This window comes from Gopherus evgoodei, chromosome 1 (assembly GCF_007399415.2).
Source record: "Gopherus evgoodei ecotype Sinaloan lineage chromosome 1, rGopEvg1_v1.p, whole genome shotgun sequence".
NCBI lineage: Eukaryota > Metazoa > Chordata > Testudines > Testudinidae > Gopherus > Gopherus evgoodei.
Window position 1 is genome coordinate 49,604,408 of NC_044322.1, and position 26,986 is coordinate 49,631,393.

A 26,986-nucleotide genomic window follows, 5' to 3' on the forward strand; every position below is an offset into this window, starting at 1 on the left:
GAGTGGCTGGCCCTTGTGGAATTATGCAAGAAAAGTAGATGGGCTCAAGATCCCCCCATTGTTCTTGTATTACAATCAGGAGCACAAGCACTGCATTAGACCAAGGCTATCCTGGCCGTAGTCTTCACAAAAGATTATTTATAGCCCAGAACCTCCTTCGCATCATACAGTAGAGCTGGAGCAGCTTGCAAGGAGCTCAGGATTGCCCTGTGAAAGGGTGGCAGAACTTCTCCTTTAGTGTAAAACTCCTCCAGAAACCCTGGAGGAACTCTGGCCCCTGGGATTCCTGCTCCTTCACACCTCTTCTTCACGCAGTGTCACGGAAAATAGCATCAACACTACTAAATTAACCTGTCCTGGTGTTTGGTTTGTTTAATCAATTATATTTGTCGCTTTTTTTCCTCTCCTCTAAGTTTCAGTTGCAGTAAGTACTTTCCTCACTAGCTCTGGAAACAGATGGAAATGCCAGCAGACTAGTGCACAGCTTGCGGCTGTCGAGGATGGTACAGTACTTTGATTTCTGAAGTCAAAGTAAGGTTGAGGAAATTTAAGTTATTTGAAATGATTTTCTGGACCCTTATATGGCAGAACAAAGGCTTACTGTGAGTAAAGCCACTGTACTTTGACAGCATTTGCCACAACCAATCAGTTTTGCCCTGGGCATCCAAATCAGAGAATCAGAGGGGAAGAGGAGAGAGATAAAAGAGTAAACACAAGGGTATAAAGATACAAGTCAAACCCACAGATTTTCAAGATATTCATATGTCTCTATGACAGATTATTATTTCCATAGTATGACTCTACTAAACCTAATATTTGTTTCTAGTCCTGGTCGAAACCGAGGCTCTCTTAACATGACATTAACTGCAATCTTCTCTGCAACATTAATATCGATGCAGCTTCAAACAGCATAACATTACAATGATTGACTTGTATATCTGGTCTATTTCACCTGTAGATCTCGTCCATTAGCTGTTTGTTTTTCTCATAGCTTATCAAAGTCTTTCATCTTGAAGTAATTAAGCTAAAGGCTGATGCACACATTTTGGAATTCAGACTATCTGAATTTACCCAAATATAGAAAAGTCTATTAATCACTGCAACATTAACTCACAGAAACATTTACACTTAAATGGTAAGCCCTAAGACTGTGGCTTTTATTACATCATGACTTTAGCCCCTGAATCTACTTCTATTATTTTAAGATTTCCCACTGACTTTTGACTAAATATATATGGAACGCCAAAGCGATTGAGTCAAATTGTTCTTTCATTTACAACATTATCAGGCATTAATCCTCTTTAGAGTTGACTCTTCTCATGGCACTCAGCACCTTTCACTATTACTCCAATTCCACTGCAGTTAACGAAGTTATGCCAGATTTTCATAGGTGTTTCTGAGCGCAGGATCTGGCCTATTCAAATGTCTCATTGGAAGGAGTCACACATTTGAAATCCTGACAGAGCCTCTCAGAAAAGATATGCAAGGCTTCTTTAAGTCCTGTGAGGATGGAAAGCTAGCAAGTCTTACTGTAATGGTGACTCTCACAAGCTCAGCAGCAGCGTGGCTACTAGGCATATCCCAGATTTAAGAAGACTTTCTAGTGTGCAGCTGTTTACATTTGCCCCAAGCCAAATGATTTTTGTTTTTAGTGTTACATTTTCCTGAAGTTTTTGCAACTCAAGATTATTCATATGGATGAGCAGACAGGCTTGGGGAGTCCAAGAACTCTGTGTGTGCGTGTGGGTATGGGTGTGTAAGCATGAAAGAGAAAAAAGCAGAACTAAAAGATGCGCAAATGTCAGTGCTCAGTCTCTTCCATTTTTGTTGTATTTCATTCCCCATCCCTTGTTTGCACATTGTCTTTGTAGAATATAAGCAGGCTGTGGCAGGGATCTTGTTCTAATTCATCTGTAAGTACTTAGCACACTAGTGCAATAATCAAAGAAGAATTCATAAGTCATGTGTACAGTAATTCCTCGCTTAACATTGTAGTTATATTCCTGAAAAATGCAACTTTAAGCAAAACGATGTTAAGCGAATCCAATTTTCCCATAAGAATTTAAGTGGCGGGTTAGGATCCAGGGAAATTTTTTTCACCAGACAAAAAACTATAAAACTTATACTGTGTTATAATAAACAAACAATTTAATACTGTACACAGCAATGATGATTGTGATGCTTAGTTGAGGTGGTGAAGTTAGAGGGTGGGACATTTCCCAGGGAATGCCTTGCTGCTAAATGATGAACTAGCACTCGGCTGAGCCCTCAAGAGTTAACACATTGTTAATGTAGCCTCACAGTCTACAAGGCAGCACAAACTGAGGGAGGGGAGACAGCATGGCAGACAGAGACAGAGACACACACCCTGTGTGAGAGAGAAAGATGTGCGTTGCCCCTTTAAGTATGCTGACCCTACTCTAAGTATGTTGCCTTTAAAAAGATCAGGAAGTTGAGACAGCAGCTGTGGCCAGCAAGCACTCTACATCCTGAGCCCTGTTATGTCCCCACTCTGCTCTGTATAGAGAAGGGATAAGCGGGGGGCAAGTTCAGGGGGAAGGGGGACACCCTGACATTAGCCCTCATCTTCCCCCCTGCACAGCAAGCAGGTGGCTCCCAGGAGCAGCTCCAAGGCAGAGGGCAGGAGCAGCACATGGCAGTGGGGAGAAGGACAGCTGTACTACCAGCAACTGATAGCCTGCTAGGTGGCTGCTGCACAGGGAACTTAGGAGAGCGGGCAGCTGATAGGGGGTCTGCCGGTCCACCCTGGTTCCAAGCCCCCATCAGCCAGCTGCAACAGGCTGCTCTTCCTGCAAGCAGTAGATAAAGCAGGCAGCTGCCAAACAATGTTATAAGGGAGCATTGCACAACTTTAAATGAGCATGTTCCCTAACTGGGACTACTTTAAGTGAGGAGTTACTGTACTATGATCTCAATCTTGTCTGCTAACATTTCTGAAATCCATCTAAATCTCTGTTGTGATGACTGCCTCAAAATCACTTGAGCACTCTTGACCCAGGGAAATGTAGGGTGCATAAGATATTTAAACAGGGAAGCTGAGAAGAGTCTTGTAAAGAAAGCACCAGATCCACTCTGTGTTTGTACAACACTTAGCAAATTGGGGTCCTGGTCCATGGCTTGGCCTATTAGGCACTATGATAATACTAATACTACTAATAATAAAAATACATAAAAATGGTCTCTCTGTATTAAGGTGACAAATACAGGGTCAATTGCTTAAAAGAAATATGAATAAACAGCCTTATTTAAAAAGAATACAAACCAAAGCACTCCAGCAACTATAGATATGTAAATACAAAAGAAAAACAATAACCCTTATTGTTTTTATGATCTCTGTACTCACAACTTGGAAACAGAAGATTAGAAAGCAGGAAACAGAAATCACTTCTCAAAGCTGAGAGAGAGGCAGGCACACAGACAAAGAACTCAGACACAAACTTTCCTCCACCCAGAGTTGAAAAAATCCGGTTTCCTGATTGGTCCTCTGGTCAGGTGCTTCAGGTTTACTTTTTTTTCAGGTGAAAGAGACATTAACCCTTAGCTATCTGTTTATGACACAGGGATGCTGCGGGTCAGACACTCGCTCTGGCGGTGGCCACACACCGTCAGGCTTTAGGTGGCAGGACCCTTCTTCCAGGATTGCCCCCGCCCCATTGGGTTACGATCCCCCTCCAAGTCTGGCCTGCAAGGCCTCTTGGCTGGGGCGTCTCCCTGCGCTGGGCCCACTGCCCAGGGTCCCCCTTGCTCTCCCCAGCTGCTAACCGCACTTGGCTCCAGACTGTTCCAGCCTCAGCTCTAGCTCCACCACTCTGCCTCAGCTCCTGCTCCACTCTGCCGCAGCACTGCTGCTGCTGCTGCTCTGCCTCCAGCTCCCTGGGCAGCTTCTGTGACTCTGCTCCCAGCACTGACCTGCTTCCTGGGCTGCCTTTTCTGGCCCCTCTGGCTGGTGTGGCTCTGCTCCCCAGCTCAGCTTGGGCCCCTGCCCTCTCCTTAGCCTGGCCCCACTCTGTCTGACCAGGCAATTCCAGCTCACATAGAGAACAGGACCCCCTGGCCTCCTGACTCTCTGATTAGCCTGCCCGCCCTGTCAATCAGACTGACCTGGTGCATTGGCCTCTCCCCATTGTTCCTGGGGACTGTCCGTCTCAGGGTCCTGATTTCCCACCAACCTGTCCCCTTTCTTTGAGTACCGAGAGCTAGCCAACCAAAACACCCTGCTGAGTTTTAGTAAGGGCTCCCCTTATACTTGGCATGGCTCAGCCGTGCCTCTGCTGCCACTGCCTGTGCTGCTACAGATATTCTGCTCTTCATACTCCTACTAGCTCAAGGCAAGCTATCATGAATATATACACACAAGCAAGAGAATCACACCCCTAGCTCATAGTGTAGATGTAATCTTAGAGAGTCAGGAAATGGGCTGAGAAGAGGTAACTGGGGCTCAGAAAGAAGGAGATAGACCCTAGGTACTAATATCTATCCATCCATTCATCCATCCAGACACTTATGTGCTTCATCTACAGCTCCTACTTATCTTAATTTTAGGTGTGGCTATTCAGCACCTATGAAAATGAGCGCAGTTCTTTGAGTGCCTAAATATTGGGTACCTCTCTAAGCTTCAATGTTTTTGTTTTGTTTTGTTTTGAATTATTTGTTTTAAAGGAAAAGAAAGATGAGCTGTAACAACAGCAAATAAATAAGGGAAAAAAATACAAATGTAAATACAATACAAAGGCAGATTCATTATCTCAGACAATAAAATTGTACATTTGTTGGCTGCTATGTATTGTCAGAAAATGCACAGAAAAAGAACCAAAGCAAAAAGAAAAGAGAAACAAGGTATAAGAAATGAAGATAGATAATAAGCAATGTAGTGCATCAGACAGAAGTAACAGGCTAGCCTGGGAAACTGTCACTATACAGCAATGACATTCGTCTATACAAGCTCCAGCACTGCTTCGCTAGGCCAACCAATAGAATTCCTTGTACATCTCACCATTCTATAGTGACCTGTCATTCAGCAATTCTAAAACTAAAGACCAAGGCCTCAGTCCATGCAGAGCTCCACCAGGAGCTCCATGTGGGCAGTGGGGTGCTCCTACACAGATTTAGTTGCAAGTTCAGGCATTGAATTTGTGGAGATCGTCCCTTCTTTTATATGCTTGTTTTAAAATTTTGGCCAAAGTTCTTTATTCATTATTATTAAGTACTTGGGTCCGCTTAGAACTGAACTAGAGCCACCAAAGACATTTCATATATAGCAAGCCACTGAAAAACTCTCAGCTGTGTTATAGTTTCCAAGATAATATGAAGAACATATATCCATCCTCTTATCACATGCATGTTAGAGTTGGTTGAAAATATTTCAATGGAACAGCTTTCTGTTAAAAAATACAGTTTTGTCAAAATCTAAATGTATTGTGGGAACATACCAATTTCAATTACATTTTTGATGAGAAAAAGTTAAATGTGTTATTTTGACAATGTCAGAATGTTTGAGTCTATGCAAGCAATCAAACAGACAATGCTGAAATGTTCTGATTAATTTTGTTTTGACTTTTATATTCAATATCAAATGCAATTTCTATATATACATAATATTAAATGTAATATTATCATTACTATTTTAATATAATAACATAAAATGAAATGAATTAAAATGATAGAGTCAGTAAGAAAAGTTTCAATGCTGTTGAAATAAGCATTTAATAGTTCCAACCTTTTTAAATAAAATAATTTCTCAGGAAATGTTGGCTTTTGTTCTCATTTGAAAAGTCAGAATTTCCCACAGAATGGAAAGTCTAGTTCCTGATCAGCTCTATTGAATATCATATATGATGGTGATGAGTATAAACTAGCACCTGATTAAAAGAAACTAGTTAAAATAGACATAACTAGGTAAAAATATGTCATAATAAATCTATTCCAAGCATTTTTAGCTTTTGTTTTTCATGGGAAATAGGTTAAATAAAAGCCATCCAACATTTTGTCAACCTCTGCCTTCCTTATCGTGACTTCCAAGGTCTCACTGAAAGTGTTCTACCCTATTAATAACCCTCTGATTCAGTTTCCTAAATCTAAAATTAGGCTAGAAGAAAAGCACACTCTTGTTGTGCCAAAGGAACAAAACAAAGTCTTAGCAACATATCTAGTAAAAACATTTTTGTAGAAAAAAAAGATCACCACCACACTCACTCTAAGGATTTGTAAAAAGAGTTACTATGGCTGGGACTAAAGTCTGCAGTGACTCACAGATGTGCACTCACATTTTAGAAACATGCTCTGATTTTTTAGGATTACCTCTATTGAATATTAACCAACTACCTGATATAACTGATGTTGCCTGCATAGACCCAGCACTTCAATTTCCAATGCAAAAGATGTCTTTTCAAAAATTATTTTGGCCACAGCTCTGATTGACATTGGCTAGGTGAAGCGTGTATATCCATCACTTTCTGTTTTCTTCTCTTTAGGGTCTAATTACAACTAACACAGATAATAAAAACGTATCTGTACATTTAAAAGGCTAAATGATGCATGCTCATTTAGAAATATATAATTTACAATTGTATTGATTCCTAATCAAAATCCACTAGCTATAAACCCTAACAGTCTGATACCCATACACACTCACTCTCGTGTTAAATCACAGCATGGAAAATATTGCAAAATAAACTAACCCACATTAGTTTAAAATAAATGACTCTCCAAGATGTGTGCTTATCATCCTTAAATCTAACTAGAAAACATTTTAAGAGATTAATCGCTCTACATGGCAGCAATGATGCCTTTAACCTATCACAATCCCAAGATCTTCAGTGAGGATTTGAATGAGCTAAAAGAATACAGATAGAAGCACTCCTTTGTCAGTGCCCTAATCCCTTGCACAAAGAAATAGGGGGTGATGTCAGTCTGAGGGCAAATCTTGATAGCAGGCTATGACAGGGGCACTTAGAACAGCCGCAAGATCCAATAGATAAGTCATTGGACAGGGGCTCAGGAGATTTAGGCTCTAGTCCTGAGTTTGCTGCTAGGTCACCTTAGTCAAGTCTATTCATCTCTCTATGCTTCTGTTTACCATGTCTATTTCAACTGTAAGTTCCTCCAGCTGCTACTGTAATATAAACAACAATAATAAGCTGTGGATAGCCTTCCTCCAGGTAAAGACTGGTTTTGCATGTCTGTTTACTTTCTTCAAAATACTGATTCAGCTCTGCTGGATACCAGTAGTATTATATTTTTTTTTGTCTTTGGTCACATTTAATCCCCTCTTGCATTTTGATTCCATTCAACTGAGTTTAACTCTTCTCTTATCATGTGCACACAGGTATTTTTCCACATTAAACTTATAGGTCTAAGCTGTTTTACATTTGTTTTATCCAAGCACTAGACTCATGATAGTTTCCAAACCTGTCACCTATGATTTTTCTTCTTGTCAATGAATAAGTACCATTCCTATTTGAATGGGAAAATATGAACCAACGGTGAGCACTCTTCTCACCTCATGAATACTCATGCTCTTAAAACAGAACATGCTTGTGTTTCATAACAGTTACAGTGCGGACAGCTCACTTCAAGCCTCTCAAATAGCTACACTGTGCAAAGGGTTTCTGTTATATCTTAAGGAAAAGAACTGTAATAACAGAAATAGGAACCCCTGGCAATTCTCACTGCTCATCCAAACAATGGGGTCGATTTGTATCCCGCAGTGGTATAATATCGAGGCTAACATCACTACAGACAATGGAAGCACAATGGTGTAAATGACTTTGGAATTAGGCCCAATGAGTGACAAGTCAAACAAACAAGCATCACCCTCCTCAAAAAAAAAAACAAACCCAAAACAAACAAACAAAAAAACAATTAAGGCTGGATCTGCTGAAGGTTCTTTCTTTGAAATCACCTGGTGACAAGAGCTTTGCCTCAGACCACTTCTGCTGCCTTCACTTCATCAGACTATAGAAAATGCAATACTTTGCAGCTGCAGGTGACTGAATTAGTGTGGAATGAAATATAGGAAGAAGGAGAATGTAGGTTAATTGAAGTAGAATCATTCAGACCATTGTGCTGCACCAGAAAAGTTTACATTAGTAGGTGAGTCGGGGAGTGGAGCAGCATTTTGGATTATAAAGAGAGGAGATTATAAACCAACATCCTTGAGTCAGATGACCACCACTCTAGCAACACAAAGCTTTAACAGTACCCTAACTGGGCATCTGGAGATTCCTCTGGCATAGGATATGCCAGGATGGCATAAAGTCAGCCTACCCTGTCACAGTAAGTAACTTTGAAGGTGAGAGGGACATGGCTGAACCATGTTGTGTTCCAGCAATCCTCAGTTGGTTCAATGTCTGACAGGGGGCCATTGCAGGATGCCATATATTAGAACTGCCATGAAGTTGCTTTAATTTACACCAGGGACCAAACTGGCCACTTGGCTGCCCTACTGAAGGTACATTATGCAGGCATCATTGCCGAGCTTGAGGTCTTTGACCAAGCATAACTCAGCCTGACCAGAGATCAGGTCCTATAATCACTAGATTTGGACAAAAATGGATCAAATAAGATACCACAATTCACCTCAAATTCAAACAGAATAAGTAAAAATAAATTAAGTCACTATTTAAAACAAAAAAAAATTCACATTATGCCTTTGCAATTCCTGGGAATGCAGGGCAAATTACCTTGAGATGGGCTATGACTGTGGTCTTCAAAATACTGATTCAATTCTGCTGAGATACCAGTAGTATTAATTATACCTTTTTTGGTGTGTCTTCGGTCACAATTTAATCCCCCTTGCATTTTGATTCCATTCAACTGAGTTTAACTGTTCTCTTGTGCATGCAGGTATTTTTCCACGCTAATTCTGATCCAGTTGAAAAAAATAAAAGGAAAATTTTCAAGCAAGTTATAGTATTGTTATGTCTTCTTCATTTGGTTGGTGTAGAGAAAGTGAGTGGATGAAGAACGTGGCAGCTCAAAGACAATGCAGTCTTATTCAGCAAGGACTAGATTTTTAAAGGTATTTAGGCATCAGAAGTTAAGTGCCTAAAGTACTTTTGAAAATCCCGCTAGGCACCTGTCTACATATTTAGGCCCTTAAATGCCATTGAAAATCTACCCTAAAGGGGCAGGACACCTTGGCATGGGAACAGAGAAACACAGGGCAGAGGATTGGAAAGAACCTCCTGGATCATCAAATCCCCTCCCATGAATGCAAGTAGCAGCCCAATCATATAATCCCATTCACAAATTTAGCAAGCTCCTTCTTTAAGCTAGCTAGATTGTTTGCCCCCCCACTACTCCTAAAGGGAGGTTGTTCCAGATCCTCCTGCTCCTCTGATGCTTAAACCTTCTTTGAATCTTCTAAAGCCTAAATTTACTCATGGCTGGTTTACTCCCATTTGTTCCTGTGCCAGCATTGTCCTTTAGCTTAAATAGCTCTTCCCCCTTCCTAGTGGTTATCTTCCTGATGTATTTATAGAGACCAATCATATTTCCTCTCAGCCTTCATTTACTAGCTCCTGTATCCACAATTGGTCTCACTGACTTCAGTGGGGCTTATGGAATAATATACCTTGGAGTGATTCATGGGATCAGAATCTGGCCTAAAAAAGCTACATCACATCACCTATTTTGGCAATATATTAGCCTCACAAAGATAAAAAGCACAGGAGGGTAAAGCATTGGTCCAAAGCTCTCATTAATGGGTATGGCTACACCGTGGCTGGGAGTGTGCTTTCCAACACAGCTAGGAACATGCTAGCTCTGCTCGAGCTAGCACACTAGAAATAGCTCTGTGGCCACAGCAGCATGGGCAGCGGCTTGGGCTAGCTGTCCAAGCATGGGTCAGGGGTATTGTACTTGTGCAACTGGTCCAAGCTGCTACCAGCGCTGCTGCAGCATCCCTGCTATTTTTAGTGCCGGTCTGTCTACCTGTGCTGGGAAGCACCTTCCCAGCTGCTCTGTAGACTTATCTTGAGTAAGAGCTTACAGACTCTAACTGACATATTTCCATCAAGGGTCAGAGTATAGAATTCTTGTTTTGTTTTGTTTTTCTGAGGAGAGGGAGTATGGCATATGAGGACTGGAAATGTGTGTGAAATAATGGAATTTGGCGAGGGAAGAGTAGAGACCGGATGATTTTTTTTTTTTTTTTTGGAGGGGGCAGGAAAGATTATGGAACTGATAGATTTGGACTGGGGAAACAGGAGTGTTTTACCCAGGGAATGACAAATGTGACGCTGACTGAGGCAGTACATTTTTGAGGGGTCAAGGGTTTCCTGCAAAAAAATCATTTTCGCCTCCCCAAATGCGTGGGGACTATTTTGCTTCCCTTCTTCCCACAGCGTAGCGGGAGAAACAGAAGGCCATATTTTTCTGTCAGTTTAGATTTTTCTAGTGTGTGTGTGATTAATGACAAAAGAAGCCCTCAGCATTTTATCCAATGTCCTCTTCCTCCTCCCCTGGGTGTGTAAACTGCTCCAAAACATAGCCTGTAGGTAAACATGCTCATTTACAATGACTTGTCAACTTTACTGGTAGCCAGACAGATCCTTCCTTCAGTTACTGTCATCAGCTTTAGTGGCCTGGAAGCAGACACTCCAAAAATGGCAGCTAAAATACCCTAAAATTATTGAGAATTGCTTCTGATTAAATCCATGTGCCCCCCACATTGTACCTCTTTCAAACTAGTCAATAACCAGTATCACAGTGCACTGCCCAAGTGCACGTTATGACTAACAACAAGCATGGATGAGTGTTTTTTCTCACTCTGCAGTGGTGAAAAAGAAACCCAAAGTGAATATGGTTTGAAAAAATACATCAGCCCATGATTACACTGGAAAAAAATATGATAGTGTTAAGGAAAAACTATTAAAGGAAAACTAGAATTCTCGCTGTCACATCACATCACTGATCAATCAAACCGAGATTTATGTTAGCATATTAGGAGACAGACAAATCAAACTGCCTGAATGTTCAGAGTAGAACTCGTCTGAACATTTCCAATGAAATGATTTTGAAATATTCTCTTTTGTGAAAGCTGAATCATTTTGTGGAAATATATTGATTCTGATAAAGCTTTCTTCCAGAAAACTTCTGAGGTCCAGGGTTCTCTGGTCACTTGTAATGAGAAAAAGCAGAACTGAAAAAAGCTTTTAGAGTGGGAAATGGATGTTTTGACACAATTCCCTTTTTCAAAAACATTCAAAGGTGCTTGTGAAATGGAATTGTCCTCTGGTTGGTTCTAGTTCAAAGCTTTAAAAAAAAAATTACCATCACTGTTCAACACTCACCTTTCTCTCTGTATTATAGCACTTTCTTAAGTTGTGCATTTTTGATGGAGGGTTGTCTCAGTTGTCTATAAAAAAGGACTATATATGAACTAACTATTACACATATTTGCATAAAGTCATCAAACTTGTGCACTGAATCCTAATAAAATAAGGACTAGATCCTTGGCTAGTGTAAATCAGCATCAGTGATGTCACTCTCTGAGAATCTGACCATAAGATTTCTGCAAGCCTTAATTGTGGCCATATTCTCCTCATCTTGCCAATAACAAAGAGACTCATCATTTTGTTTGGCATTAGATGCTCCTATCCTCCCTCTTCCTTAGCCTCCAGCACAATTTAGCAGCATACTAGATAAGGCCCATGGGTCCATCTCATATGGCATACTGCCTTCATGATGGTGAATACCTGCCAATGTCACTAGAAACCAAAACACTGGCAGCAATACAAAAGGAACTGGGAAAAATCATGAAAATTAATTCATCCTATGGGAGCAGAATCAAAAGTTTTGCTTTAGTAGTTGTCACAAATTTCTTTGCAAAGCCACCAACCCCACTACTGGTGCACAAAAACATCAACATTGTTAAAGCTTCTTGCCAAGGGGTTAGTGCAATTCTTCTGAACAATTCTACTGCAAACAGAAAGAAGAAAATCTCCAGAAAAACCACTCCTGGAAAGCTAGCCACAAACCCAGCTTTCCATCTAGCAGAAGAGTAATCATCTCCATCTGCATAGCGTATCTTTCCCTAGCAGCCAAATGTACACTTCAGCTAATCAAATGATTACATGAAAAGATGGAACACGTGAGTTGACTGCTTTTTGTCCTCTCTTAACAAACCAAACTGACCCCTAGCCTCTCACATCCATTTCCGCCTATCAGTATTCTCAACCTGTCAGAAAATTCTGATTAATCAGATACAACTGGGGAAAATCCTCTGCTACCACTCAGGCAGCTTAGCAGGAGGAAAAATGAACTCTAATGCCTGCACATTCCACAACAAGACAGTCCTCTTCACGCTCTACAAAATGGCACCACATTGCTTCCTCCACCCTCATTACCATATGGACTACAAGTAAGCAGCATACTTGATATCTACTGTGCAGAACTCAGTTTATGAGCCTCTGTGAGAGACATTTTCAAAACAAATACCACAGTTGGTAACTAATGGATAGAGTGCAATTTATGAGCTTCTGGGGATGGCATTTTCAAAAGACTGCATGAACAGATTGCACTGTTTACTATATGTACAATTTATCATATCATACTTGTTCACAGCCCTCTCTCTTCCTGCCTCTGCCTCACACCAGTAATTTCCTATTCATTCATAGGGCATACTTTGAATTAATTTCTTAACAAGGCCATTCCAAAAGAGGCAGCTTCATGGCTTAGTACTGGCTATGTAGAAATCCTCTTGCTCCGATGCATAAACCAACTGCTAGAAGACATAGAAGAAATACTTGCCCCCCCAGTCCCTTAGAGAATCTCAGCACAATTCTAGGGTTTTCCTGCTTTCCTCTGAATCATCCAGAACTGGGCAAGATTGGAAATAGCTTGCAGGAAAACAATAGTTAAACATGGCAACCCCTACAATATATTCTTATGTTCCTTTTCAGATAGTGGTTATGAAGAAAAAAATGCTACAAGACATGCTGTCTAAGTCAATCACATTGCAAGGTTGTTGTATAGTTACTGAAGCTAACTACAATATTTTCCAAATCAAGCAATTTCCTGCACTCTGGTTCTGGGTGTCTGATTTGCATAATTGCTATACAGTTATTTCCCAGTAGTTGTATATCTATACTCTGATTGGCTATTAATGGCTGTCAGAATTCATGGATCTGCATAAACACAATGTGTGGTTATTTCTCAATAACTATATGATGAATATGCAAACCTCTTCTTTGACTGGTGGTAACAATTCCACCGCTATCATTGTTTATTCAGAATGATCAAGTGATCTCCCACTAGGAAATGCGCAGCCTCAGGTTCTGAACCCCTTCAGCTGAAGCCAATGATTTGAATATGTATATTAAAGAGAAGAAAAAAATGCAAGGAAGGAAAGTGAGTGGTGCTGTGAAAATGCTAAAAAGGATCTCTTTTAAAAAAGATTATCCTCTGCCTTTTTGCATTTCTCCCCTTCAGACTTAACCCTGCTGTTCATCCCTACTCACCTCTTCTTGCTTTCTCTCCTTCATTCATGCCCTGCCTAATATCTGCGCTGCAAATTCTGCAGGGCAGCGTCCTTGCCTAATTGTATGTTCTGTGATACGTCTAGTGCAGCCTTTTGGACATAGTAAAATCATCATGATAAATAATTGCAATATTATTGCCTCAATATTGCAGATATTCTCTTCCCATGAAAAAGCTGAACATTTACCAACTATGATATTGATGCTGCAAGAAATTCTTTGTGGACAGATTTCCTTGCAGGACTGGGGAGTAAATATGGCTATTGATAGGTACGTATGAATGTTATATTATAAGCAAGGCTGGGAGCATCACCTATTATTAAGGTTACCCGTTACTTCCCATTATAGCATGTTTTCAGTTGCTTATATCTTTGTCAAATTTTAATTGTTTGGGCTGAAATTTTCCAGGTTAAGAGTCTGCCTCAGGCTGGAATTTTGGGGAAATGTTCAGCTCAAATAATTCAGCCATTTCCAAGGATGGAGCTAATGAAAAATACATTGTTTTTGCCCATGTTAAAAAATTCTAGTGACCTTTTCTTTGAGACACTTTAGCACCTCCATGCTTTAAGCATTGATTTGGGCATTTGAGTATTGGGACTTGACATTTCACAGCATGTGACCTTTTCTGTCAGGCATGTGCTTTTTGTTATCTCTGTGAAAATCTGTGATTTCGGTGACCTCCATGACAGACTCGCAGTCTTAGCTATAAGGCCTTTGAAATAATGTAGTTAGTCCATGCTCAGTAGAGACTTGCTACATTCCCCAAAGATTCCATTCACACTAAGCATGCTCCAGCCAAGGGCTGAGAAGGATTTTTCCTGCAATTACAGCTCCGGCTTCTGTGAGCCATATCATGGCTAGGCACCAGAACTGAAAGCAGGGAGCCTATCTGCGGGTCCCCAGGTGACAATGTCATTCTACACTCCAGGTCAGAGAAATATTTAAATACACTCTTCATGTAACACATATCCACTTGATACATATTTTTACGATATACCCTCTGGAATTCCAATAGAATAAGTTAACAAATTAATTCCTCTGCGGTACCAGTGGAAGAGTTAAAACACTGATTTGTCACTCCACTAATCAGCTATTTCAAAGACTTTCCAACTGTCTAACTTTTTGAAATATGTGGTTCCAAAAATACCCACCCACACAATTTTAATGAAATACAGTACATACCATATATGGTGCTAGCCACACACATCTTTAACATTAAGTTTAAAGCTACGGCATTCCATTTTATTCAATTATCTGTTTAAAGTCTCCTCCATTCTATTACATGGGTGTATATGCACAGTGCAAAATAGCATGATATAACAACCAATTATTCATCCTAAAGTGGAAAGGAAAACAGCTTTTCTCAGAAAGATATTCTACTATCGGTCAGGATAATAGGCAATAAGATCTTGGCAAATAGTTTTTGAGACATCTGGTTATGAAAAATTAATAATTTGGAAGAATGTGGATAAGTTTAGTCAGCTCAGCTACCCTACCTTAAATCCTGTTATTTGCTTTTACATGTGATCCAGCAGCTGGGGAAACTGAGAAAGTTTACAAAACATAATGCATGTGACTAAAATGACCTTTTCCTGAATTGCTATAATGGATGCCACAGAAGCCTCACTCACTAACTTAATGACAGAAGGAGTCAAGTAGAATCCAAATTGATTAAATATATATACACCTCATTGACAGGCACCAGAGGGCACCAAATAGATACATATAATGATAATAAACTCAAAATCACCATAATACACATGGTGTGTTATCTGGAATATAGAGTATACTGCATGTGGAAAGTAGGTAGGATCTGGAGACACAGTGGATGGCTGGTGATAGACTCTTATCTACAAATTTCTAAACCCTAAAAATATTTAATAGTTACTTTTAGTTTAATCAAATGTTCTTATGTTGCTTTTTGAGTATGATTCTGAAGTTAAATTTTAGTTCCAACCTCCCCATAAAACATATTATCCCCTTGTCGAATAGTAAAAAGATATTAATACATGAATACTTCTATAAATAACAGCTGCATGTTTTTAACTATAATTCTCAAGCGATAGTCATTGCTATTTGCAAGTATCCAGACACTTCCATGTATTAATGAAAATCCTGAATGTTCCATGAGCTTTAGCAATATAGTGGAAATGGATTAATCCTTGTGCACTATTTATATTTCTCCTTTTTAAATGGTTTTCAATCATTCAGTCAAGGAGAGGAAATAGTGTTAGGGCTGAAATCCTGGCCCCATTGACCTCAGTGAAGCCATAGGGTTTATGGCAGCATGTAGAAGTACAGACATTGCAGGCACAGCTAGCATGGGCATAAACAGCAGTGTAGAGGGAGAGACACAGCTTAGATGAGTAAAGTACCCTACATGCCTGAACCCTAGGATATATATCCTACGACTCTGTAGGCCCAAGCAGTGCCTCCAACATCTACCTTGATATTTTTTAGTAGTGTAGTATTCCACTGCTAACCTGCTGCTTTCCCAGCACAGAACAAATTTTCAGGGTGGGGAAAGGCTCTGGCAGTGGGAGGCAGCAAGGAGGCTCTGGCAGCAGGGAAAGGCTCCTGCAGCTTACTGAGCCTTTCACTGCAGCATGAAGCTATGAACTGCAATGAAAAGTGTGGACGCAGCCTGACTTTCACTGAGGCATGTAACTACATGTGCCGTGCCTGTACTCTAGACACTGCCGTAAGTATAGACAGAGCCTAGGTGACCAAAACACTAAGGAGGAATGAAGAGCAAGTTGCAATAGTCAAAGCTAACAGGTTGTAAACAACCCAGTCTGAAAACAATTCATTTAAACCATATGGTAAATATAACAAATTAACAAAAATACGCTAAAATATCAAGCCACAATTTAAGAGGGAGATTTTCAAAGACACATTTGGGAGTTGACTTTTCAGGGTTGTTGGGGACTTAACTGCCCTTTGGTTGTTTGAAAATCTCTTCCTAAGTACTTAAAATAAGGATTTTGGTGGCTATTTTAGGCATTTGAGTGGGAAAACCTAAGCATATTGTAATGAATTTTCAGCCAGGCCTCCGTGTAGCCTCCAGTTGTACATGTGGAAAATATGCACACATGTTCATGTGCTTTTATAGATGCAAATACCTGCAATAAAAAATTTTTTTACATATTCCCTTTAATTTGACTAATTCCTAAAAAGAAAGAAATCATTTGCATTTGAAGAAACCTAATGCTAATGGCTTCTTGGGTGCCAATGCATGTGAGGTAAAGTATTAGTCTATTTAAAGTACCAAAAGAAGAACAGAAGAACAGCCATACTGGGTCAGACGACTGGGCCATCTAGCTTAGTATCCTGTCTTCCAACAGTGGCCAATGCCAGGTGCTTCAGAGGGAATTAACAGAACAAGTGATCAACAAGTGATGCATTCCCTGTCGTCCACTAATAGCTATTGATGGATCTATACTCCATGAACGTATCTAGTTCTTTTTTGAACTCTGTTCTAGTTTTGACCTTCACAACATCTGCTGGCAAAAAGTTCTATGGGTTGACTGTGCGTTGTGTGAAGAAATACTTCTTTTTGTTTGTTTTAAACATCCTGCCTATTAATTTAATTGGGTGACCCCTGGTTTTTGTGTTATTCACTTTCTTCACACCATTCACGATTGTATAAACCTCTATCATATCCTCTCTTAGCTGTCTCTTTTCCAAGCTGAAAAGTCCCTGTCTTTTAATCTCTTTTCACACAGAAGCTGTTCTACATCCTTAATCATTTTGTTGCCCTTCTCTGTATGCTTTGCAATTCGAATAGATCTTTTTTGAGAGGGGGTAACCAGAACTGCAGGCAGTGTTCAAGGTATGAATTGGTATAGTAGCATAATGATATTTTCTGTCATTATCTATCCCTTTCCTAATGATGCCTAACATTCCATTAGATTTTTGTTTGTTTTTTGACTGCCCCAGCATATTGAGTGGATGTTTTCAGAGAACTATGCACAATGAGCCCAAGATTTTTTTCTTGAGTGATAGCAGCTAATTTAGATTTCACCATATAGGTGGGACTATGTTTTCCAGTGTGCATTACTTGAATTTATCAACACTGAATTTCATCTGCCATTCTGTTGCCCAGTCCTCCAGCTTTGTGAGATCCCTTTGTAACTGCTTTGGACTTAATTATCTTGAGTAACTTTGTATTGTCTCCACATTTTGCCATTTTACTGTTTACCCCTTTTTCTGGATCATTTATGAATATGTTGAACAGCTCTTGTCTCAGTACAGATCCCTGGAGGACCCCACTATTTGCATCTCTCCATTCTGAAACTGACCATTTATGCCTACGCTTTGTTTTCTGTCTTTTAACTAGTTACCAATCCATGAGAGGACTTTCCCTCTTACCCCATGGCAGCTACTTTGCTTAAGAGCCTTTGGCAAGGGATCTTATAAGATGCTTTCTGAAAGTCCATGCTCACATGCCAATGTTTGCATTTGCAATGTGGAGGCTCGCGTTTGTGCAGGAGGAAACTTATATGCCCACAAATGGAGGCACATGGCTGGAAATCCAGGACACAATCTCTGCTAAAATGCCTTGCAATGTTTATAAACATCTCATATTTTTGGGCAGATTCGCACCTTTTGTGTCTGTGAAACATTTCATAACTACTTCAAAGTATGCAAACTGATTCATAGATTTTGCAGTGTTTGCAGAGCCCACCCACAGGGTTTCTATCGGGTATGCTGGGATGTGCTGTTTGCATGAGTGAATGTGGGTGTTGTGGATTATGGAATACAAGTCTGAGTTCTCCTCTAAGACGAGGTACAAAAAGCTTCAAACTGACAGGAGGATTGTTTTGCCAAAGACAGCGGAAGTTCAAAAATTCTCTCAGGATAGGAACTTAAAACCTGATCTATGGCTTCCCATCCAAATGTTACTGTGCACAGACCACTACCTATCATGCTGACCAACTACGTCTCACTGTACTCCCCCACCTGTCTGTATCCATTTGTTGTCTCTTGTCTTATTGCTAGATTGTAAACCTTCTGGGGGCAGAGACTGTCCTTTAGGTCTGTGTTTTTACAGTGCCTAACACAGTGTGGCCCTGGCCTATGGCTGGGACTCCTATTTGCTGTGGTAATACAAATACTACATGATAATAGAAAACATAACACATGCACAAAAGGAAATCCTAACTTCATCCTGCTATATCATGAATTCCGTCATCAGGCCATATGATTACCAACCTAAGTATCTATCATTATTAAAAGGCCAATACTGGGCCCAGGTAGCCCCACCCCTCTGGGCCTGGCAAGCCCACTGCAATTGGAAGAGAGGGTTAAAGAAGCTCAGAAGTCCAGGCAAAGGGTAGTGGACAGGCTGCGAGAGAGATGAATCCTTCCCTGGGAAGTCAGCCTGAAGGCAGAACCTGCAAGGGGACCACAAAGCAGATAAAGTCCCAGGCCATGCCTTCTCCAACCACCCTGCCCCCCTTTGAAACCTGCAAGGCCCTGCTCATTTAGACTTTCTGTTAAATGACTGACTAGACTTTAGGGGCCATACCCCAGGAGCACATAGGTAGGCAGTAGCCAAGGCTGGCAGGCTTTGACTTTCTGCAGGGATGACTCTTCAAGTGTTACTTCCCAGAGGGCCCTGGATCAGGACCTGATGGAAAGGAAAAGCCTGGGGCCCCAATACCATGCCCCATCTTAAGAGAAAAGGCCCAGATGTGGGTAGAGGCTCCAAATATTTTTGACTTAGGATCGGGCATCTCTGTTACCTCTAACAGAAACACAAGGGTATAATGGTCAGGTATACTAACTGGTAAGCAACCTGGCCCTCTGAGAGCCTATCACATGGTCCTAGTTCACAGATGAGGAATTAAGGCCTTCAAAGTTTAAGTAACTTGATGGAGAGTGGGGTATTGAACCTAAAGCTGCTAATTCCTAGTCTAGTACCTTAACCACAAGACCATTCCTCCCCTTTAAATTGTCTCCTCATACCCTGTGAGTTATGCAATAGGGTGAGAAATAATGGAAAAGAGGCAAGCTTAAAATGAATCTAATTTCCATCCATTTATGCTGAGATAAAGCCATTATTCTATACACAGCTGGGTAAGGACCCAACATATTGTATTATTTCACCAAAAATAACATTGAATTCCTATTATTTTATTGACAAAAAAATTATACTTTTTACTTATCATCTGCAATTATATCCATAGCAAGTACCAGATACTGTAATTACATGATATTGTATGCATTGCCTATGAAAGGGCTCCAATCATTTCAATTCACTATGCACTAAGATAACACCTATAATATAAGGAAATTGGAATAGACAGAAATAGAATAGACTCTTACATCTATTTATAGAATGGTTTTCATTCCAAAGGATCCCTAAGAATCTGACAAATTGCAATTTACACCCTACCCTGCCTCAACAGGGCTTTACAATGGGTCTGGCATGGAGGATGTAGGCCGCCTAAAGGAGGATGGCTTAGTGCAGTCAAGGGGAGGTAGAGACGGACACACTTCAAAGCCTCTTTCAATTTATTCTAAAAAAGGTTTTCTATATAATGATGCATCCTTTGAAGGATGATGGGGGAAAGAACAGTTTGCCTTCACTCCTGTGAGAACAGGTTGAGGGCCTATCGCTATGCACGCAGACAAGGCTGAGGTTCTAACCATGAAGACCAGGGGTCACGCGGACCATACCTCACAGTCACTGAAGTGGTAGATGGTCTCCACATCAAAGGTGAAATCCTGACTCCATTAAAGTCAGTGAGAGTGTTGCCATTGATTTCAATGGGACCAGGATTTCACCCCTACTGTTCTCTTCCTATTAGGTTGCAATTCTGCATGAAGCAGGATTTTGCCCTAATACATCCAAGAATCATTTCATCAATGAACGGCAGAATTATCTAAAATAAAATTAACATTCAAAGGAAAAGCCCAATTTCAAATTGCATATTTTCTCCAAAGCCATTCCCTCGTGACGCTGCACTCTACATGATTTTATGAAAATATGCTAATTAACTGGAATATGCTTCATGCAAAAGGTATCTTGTAAGGTATCATTACAAAGCTTATAATCTACTGAGTGTGGTCATCCTATTTGTATAAATGTACCACTCTATATCTGAAACTAGAAATATGAAATATAACTCTGAGGGCCTATTGTAAGTATGCAAAGTGTGGGCCATTAATGGTAGTTTGGAATCTTGATGACTCCCATTAACCAGGACAATTGACTTCAGATGGCTCTGTTTTACTTGTACATCTTCCTGTACACATGCGTGCTGGCAAGTGGGTAACGAAGTCTTACAGTGACATGTGATCATGTCACCTGAACTAGAATCCATCTTTAACCTGGTGTCTTTCCACTGAGAAGGAGGGGGTGGGAACCCAAGGAGGGAGAAAGGATTCCCACCTTATGCAAAAGATATAGAAATGGATGGAAGAGAACTAAGAGACAGCCATCATGAGGAATCCCCTAGCTACCACTTGAGCTAGAACTAGGGCTGTACCGGGAGAAAGGACTGTGCCCAGACTAGGAAGGCGTCCAGTCTGTGAAAGAGACTTATTGAAACATCTCTCAGGGTAAGATTTTTATCTGTACTCAGTTGTATTATTATATTAGGCTAAGATTTGCATGTTTTATTTTATTTGAGTTGGTAATTCACTTTGTTCTGTCTGTTACTACTTGGAGCCACTTAAATCCTACTTTCTGTATTTAATAAAATCACTTTTTACGTATTAATTAACCCAGAGTATGTATTAATACCTGGGAGGAGGGGGACAGCTATGCATCTCTCTCTATCAGTGTTATAGAGGGTGAACAATTTATGAGTTTACCCTGCATAAGCTTTATACAGTGTAAAATGGATTTATCTGGGGGTTGGACCCCATTGGGAGTTGGACATCTGAGTATTAAAGACAAGAACACTTCTGTAAGCTGCTTTCAATTAAGCCTACAGCTGTTAGGGCACATGTGGTTCAGAACCTGGATCTGGGTTTGCAGCAGGCTAGTGGGTCTGGCTCAAACCAGGCAGGACACTGAAGTCCTAAGCTGCCAGGGCAGGAAAGCAGGGGCAGAAGTAGTCTGAGTTGGGCATCTGAGAGTTAAAGAGAAGAACACTTCGTAAGCTGCTTTCAATTACGTCTGCAGCCAGGGATGGCTCTAGGGATTTTGCTGCCCGAAGCACGGCAGGCAGACTGCCTCCAGTGGTTTGCCTGTGGAGGGTCCACTGTGGAAGGTCCACTGAAGACACAGGACCAGCAGACCCTCCGCAGGCAAACCGCTGAGGGCAGCCTGCTTGCCGCCCTCACGGCACCGGCAGAGGGCCCCCCGCGGCATGTCACCCCAAGCACGCGCTTGGCATGCTGGTGGCTGGAGCTGCCCCTGTCTGCAGCTTTGGGGCAAGTAATTCAAACCTTGGGTCTGTGTTGGAGCCGACGGGTGTGTCTGGTTCAGCAAAACAGGATGCTGGAGTCCCAAGCTGGCAGGGAAAGCAAGGGCAGAAGTAGCCTTGGCACATCACTTGGCAGTTCCCAAGGGGTTTCTGTGATTCAACCCATCACACACCTGTCCCAGGAAAGCACTTCTTTTTATCCCCCATGTATTAGCATGAATTATATTATCTTACTGAACAGAAAACCCAATGCTAAGAACAGAGATACTCAAATAAAAATGAAAATGATATAGATCATATTGAAAACACTACATGTTGAATTTGAAAGAGTCAATTTTTTTTTAACTCTCGGCTCCCTTTTGACAATTCCTGGCATATACCTACAGAAACTTGCTTGCAAACCAAGAGCAAGAGTGAATTTTGCACATACCTGTTTCTCCCCACTCGGCTTTTTGTGATTTAATAAAAGTTCCACAGCTCCAACTACCTCCTTTCGTATGGCATGCAGCAGAGCATCTCCGACATACACATTAAAGCTTAAGAGCAGCTCAATGAGCTCCAGGTTCTCATTTTCAATTGCAATAAGGAGAGCTGTTCTTCCAAGAGGATCAATGCAATTAATATTGATCTTGAAATAAATTTCGGCTTCCTCCAGAGCTTTCTTCACACTAGCATAATCTCCTTTCTCCACAGCATTCAAGTAGGCTTTCTCGGCAGGGGAGAGTTCAGACTCTGCTCGCACTATGCGAAGAGGGATGCGGTCTCTGTAAGGGGCATTGACGCTTCTTTTGTAATAGAACTGGGCCATATTTTATGCCATTCTAATACTTTGTCTCTGCAATTTAAAAAGAAAAAGAGTGCATCAGTTATGCATTCCTGGAATACAGTTCAGCTTCTGATTACTATTATTATATATGCATTACAGTAGTATTAGAGGTGCTGTATAAACACATAAAAGAGATGGTCTCTGCCCAGAAAACTTGTGGTATAAATAGACAACAGAGACAAAGGACAAAAGGGAAAACAGAGAATCAGAGAGATAAAGTGCCTTGGCCAAGGTCACAGTGATCAAGTCAAACGCTCAGGTCTCCCCATGTTGAGTCTGGAGCCATATCAACTAGATTTTGCTCCTTCCTGGCACATTCTATCAAGCCTAAGATGGACCTAATTTGCACAGTTCAGATCCAGGTGTGAACTTTCTAAAGTCTGGAATATTTGTATGTGATTTAACCTTATCACTATTAAACTATATATTCTAGCAAGTATCCTGAGTCTGACATGTAAGCTAAAATTAGGAATTTAAAAAGTAAAATAACATTTATACATTGCCCATGATATTCTTAATATTTAAAAATCCCCAGAATTAATAGAAAATGTGGAAGAGTTTGGTTTAATCTTTTGCAGATTCTAAACTAAAACAAATATCCAATCACAATTCTAATATCTTAAATGTCACCAAGCATGTATTGCCTCTGTTACTATATTATTTGCTCATGTAAGACCATGGCAATACCTGTTCCTTCTGTCAGGGCAACAATTAGCTGGTGGTCTAAAAGAAAGCAGTAACATGATGGGATCTAAAATGTTAGGTTACATGATCAATAAAATACCCTCATGCAGTTCAAGTAGAGAGGCAGCATTGCCTAGTGGTTAAAGAAACTGGGTGCCAGTGACCTAGATTCTTTATCTCTCTGTCTCCTTCTTTGAGAATTTGAGTAGCTCACATAGCACTTAGCCTCTGAGCGGTAGTAAGCCCCTTATTTTATTACCCCTCCATCCAATTTAGAAGTGACATTGATGGGCTCCAATCTTGCTCAGGCAGAAGGAGGAATTATTTCTAAGGGCCTTGAGAATGGCGAGTCATACAAAACAGGAGAATACAAAATAAATTGTCTAGGCTTAGAAGGTACTGATTCATGTTTATGATTCCCTCACCAATGGATCTGTCTTGAAGTCCATAGTACTTCTATTCAGTCTCGGCTGCATGTGCAGCTTTAATTCAGCCCCCTGCTCCGTTCCGCACATGCAGATTATCATATAGTCTTTAATTAAACAATCACATACTATTTTTCCCCAGAAATATGCTCCCACTGCATACTTCTCCCTGGCCTTAGACAGCACAAGGGTCCCTCCACGATAACTGAATGAAGTTAGATCTCCACTGTTTTGGGGAGGGCAGAAGGTGACTGGCTTCCAGGTCATGCTCCCTTTAGGACCAAAAAGAATTCTTTTGTAAATTGGAGTTACTTTTGGTGGAATCCATACTAACTCCTCCCTTATGCCTTTTAGCTTTTTGGGCATAGGTCTGGGGAAGATGGCGAATGACAGCATGTCTCCTTCAGGTGCTGTGCAATTGGATGGAGGTCAGGCACCTGGGAGGAAGGTAGTGTGCTTTGTAAAATCCACAGGAGTGACTTGTGTGTTCGCCACTGAGCCATTGTTCTTCTTGAGGGGAGAAAGAAGCTTTAATTCATGTAGGTTTGCATGCACATTTTACCTTGTTGTGGGATTAGCAGTGGGAGGGGAGCATGTGCTACCACAATGTCCAAGGAGCAGGTTGTTTGCAGGTTTGCGTTTAGAACTAGCTGTGTGAGTAAGGTGAAGACCTCTTAGGTAGTGAATGTGGAACACTATGCTCAAGAAACTTACACGTTTAGGACAAGTGCAGAACACATTTCTCTATGATCAATTTAACATATTTTATGTATATTATTCACAGCAAAAGCAATTGCCTGACATCAATTAGATTGATGGAAGAGTGAGATCTTTTAAAGCCTATATCTGTGATAGACTGACTTTAATCTGACAAGAAGTCCTATTTGATACTGGGGGAAATGGAACTAATTATGGAGGAGAAACAAAAAGCCATTTATGTGGCAAGAGAGATTGAATTTTGAGGGTGCTCCTTTTGAGGTTGCCCTTTAAGTTGGTAGCTCTTACTTGCTCTAAAGGTTACAGGAAGCCAGGAACCCTAACTGACAGCAAAATCCACTGATTCTAAAGAGTATGCAATGAACAGTGGATGATGGAGACAGATTGTCATGTCTCCCTCTGAGATCAACTGTCTGAACAAAACCACATCAGGTCACAAAGGAAACTAGAGTACCCCAGCTGGATTCAAGACATACTGGACTTGAGGGCTAGAATTCTTATTGACTTCCCTATTGACTGCCAGGTGTTGTCTCCCAATACTCAGACCTAGTGGTTGGAATGGAGGTTAAAGTCAGATTTAGGATTGGGATTGGGCCACAGCTTGTGCTGGAACTGAGATTTGGGTCAGAATCAAGAGCAGAATCCATAAACAAGCCAAAATCAGTACTGCAGCCAGAGATCAGGTGCAGGCAAGAGGTCAAAGCTGAGTGGTCAGAGTTTGTGGACAAGGCAAATCAGTAGTGTAGCTGGAGTCTAGATACAGGCCTAAGGTCAAAGCTGGGCGGTCAGAGTCTGAGGGGCCAGGAGGCAGAGAGAAGGCTAGAGCAGGTCAGTGGCTGGGCTGCAGCAAGGTCAGAGCAGGGATGGACAGGACTGGAACAGGGCTCAGGCAAGACTGAGACAGGAACAGTTGATGCATTAAGAACAGGCTGGGAGTCTAGAGAGTCTGTTACACTATTGCACAGCAGGAGGGCTCCTGGCTGAGTAGTGCCATTGCACAAACTAGTCTGCAGCTCTGCTGAGGTTGGGAAACTACCTGAGCCTGGGGGTCATGTGCCCAGGCTCTGTTCAGAGATAGGCTGCTGCCACATGCCTGAAGGATGAGTCACAGCAGGCTCTGTGGGTCAGGTATGTTAGTCCTACTGAAATGTTGCCACCTGCCTGAGGGATGACTCACTGAAGCTCTTTTGGAGGGGTGTTTATTGAAGCACTGGGAATGGGAGGGTGTAAACCTGCCCACATCTAAAAGTCGCGCCACTCAGCCTAAGGGAAGGCATCCAGGCATCAAATGAGTGCAGGGAGAAACAAATGCAAAAACAGGGATGGGAGTGAGGGTCACAGGTATAAAAGCAGGAATCCAGAGGGGGGCACTCAGCAAAGAACACCTGGCAGCACCCACTGCTCCTCAAAGGTGTCCAGGGAGCCAGTGGACACGGCCCAGAGGAACTCTGCGTGGAGACATGACTTCAGGAGGGATTGGAAATAGGCTCCAGAGTCACAGAGCACCTCGCCATCCAGCTTCCTCCTGCAGACATCATGGATGGTCACCTTGGCCAGCGCCAGGAAGAGGTTGATGAGGAGATCTCGCGACTTTGTGGGGATACAGATAGAGTTTGTAAATCAGGAGGTGCAGGGGAAAGTGCAACCAGAACTGGAAGAGGAGGTTCTGAAGGAGCCAGGAGAGGGACTGCAAACTGGTACCTCAATATAAAAGTGTGCTAGGATCTCCCTCTTGCTGCAGAAAGAGAAGGTGTCAGGAGAGGTGGTGAACTACCCCCGGTACAAGCCCATTCTAGGAGCTCCATGAAGAAGTCTGTTGCAGGGGCTGTCATAAACAGATAGCTAAGGGTTAATGTCTCTTTCACCTGAAAAAAAAGTAACCTGAAGCACCTGACCAGAGGACCAATCAGGAAACTGAATTTTTTTAACTCTGGGTAGAGGAAAGTTTGTGTCTGAGTTCTTTGTCTGTCTGCCTGCCTCTCTCTCAGCTTTGAGAAGTGATTTCTGTTTCCTGCGTTCTAATCTTCTGTTTCCAAGTTGTAAGTACAGAGATCATAAAAACAATAAGGGTTATTGTTTTTCTTTTGTATTTACATGTCTATAGTTGCTGGAGTGCGTTGATTTGTATTCTTTTTGAATAAGGCTGTTTATTCATATTTTTTTTAAGCAATTGACCCTGTATTTGTCACCTTAATACAGAGAGACCATTTGTATGTACTTTTCTTTCTTTTTTATATAAAGCTTTCTTTTAAGACCTGTTGGAGTTTTTCTTTAGTGGGGGATTCCAGGGAAATTGAGTCTGTACTCACCAGGGAATTGGTTGGAGCAAGAAGTCAGGGGGACATCTGTGTGTGTTAGATGTACTAGCCTGACTTTGCATACCCTCGGGGTGAAGAGGGAAGTAATTCTGTTTTCCAGGACTGGGGAATGGGGAGGGTGGAGTCCCTCTGT

General features: G+C 41.3%; 1 protein-coding gene across 1 annotated transcript in view; it reads right to left on the bottom strand.

The window, feature by feature from the left end:
- Nucleotides 1–26,986, bottom strand: part of TRPC4 (transient receptor potential cation channel subfamily C member 4) — a 208,321-nt gene that overhangs the window by 105,815 nt on the left and 75,520 nt on the right. The window contains 1 exon segment of the mRNA XM_030563819.1: nucleotides 22,314–22,718. Within this exon segment, the coding sequence (XP_030419679.1) occupies nucleotides 22,314–22,691 (378 nt within the window). The 5' untranslated portion in view covers nucleotides 22,692–22,718.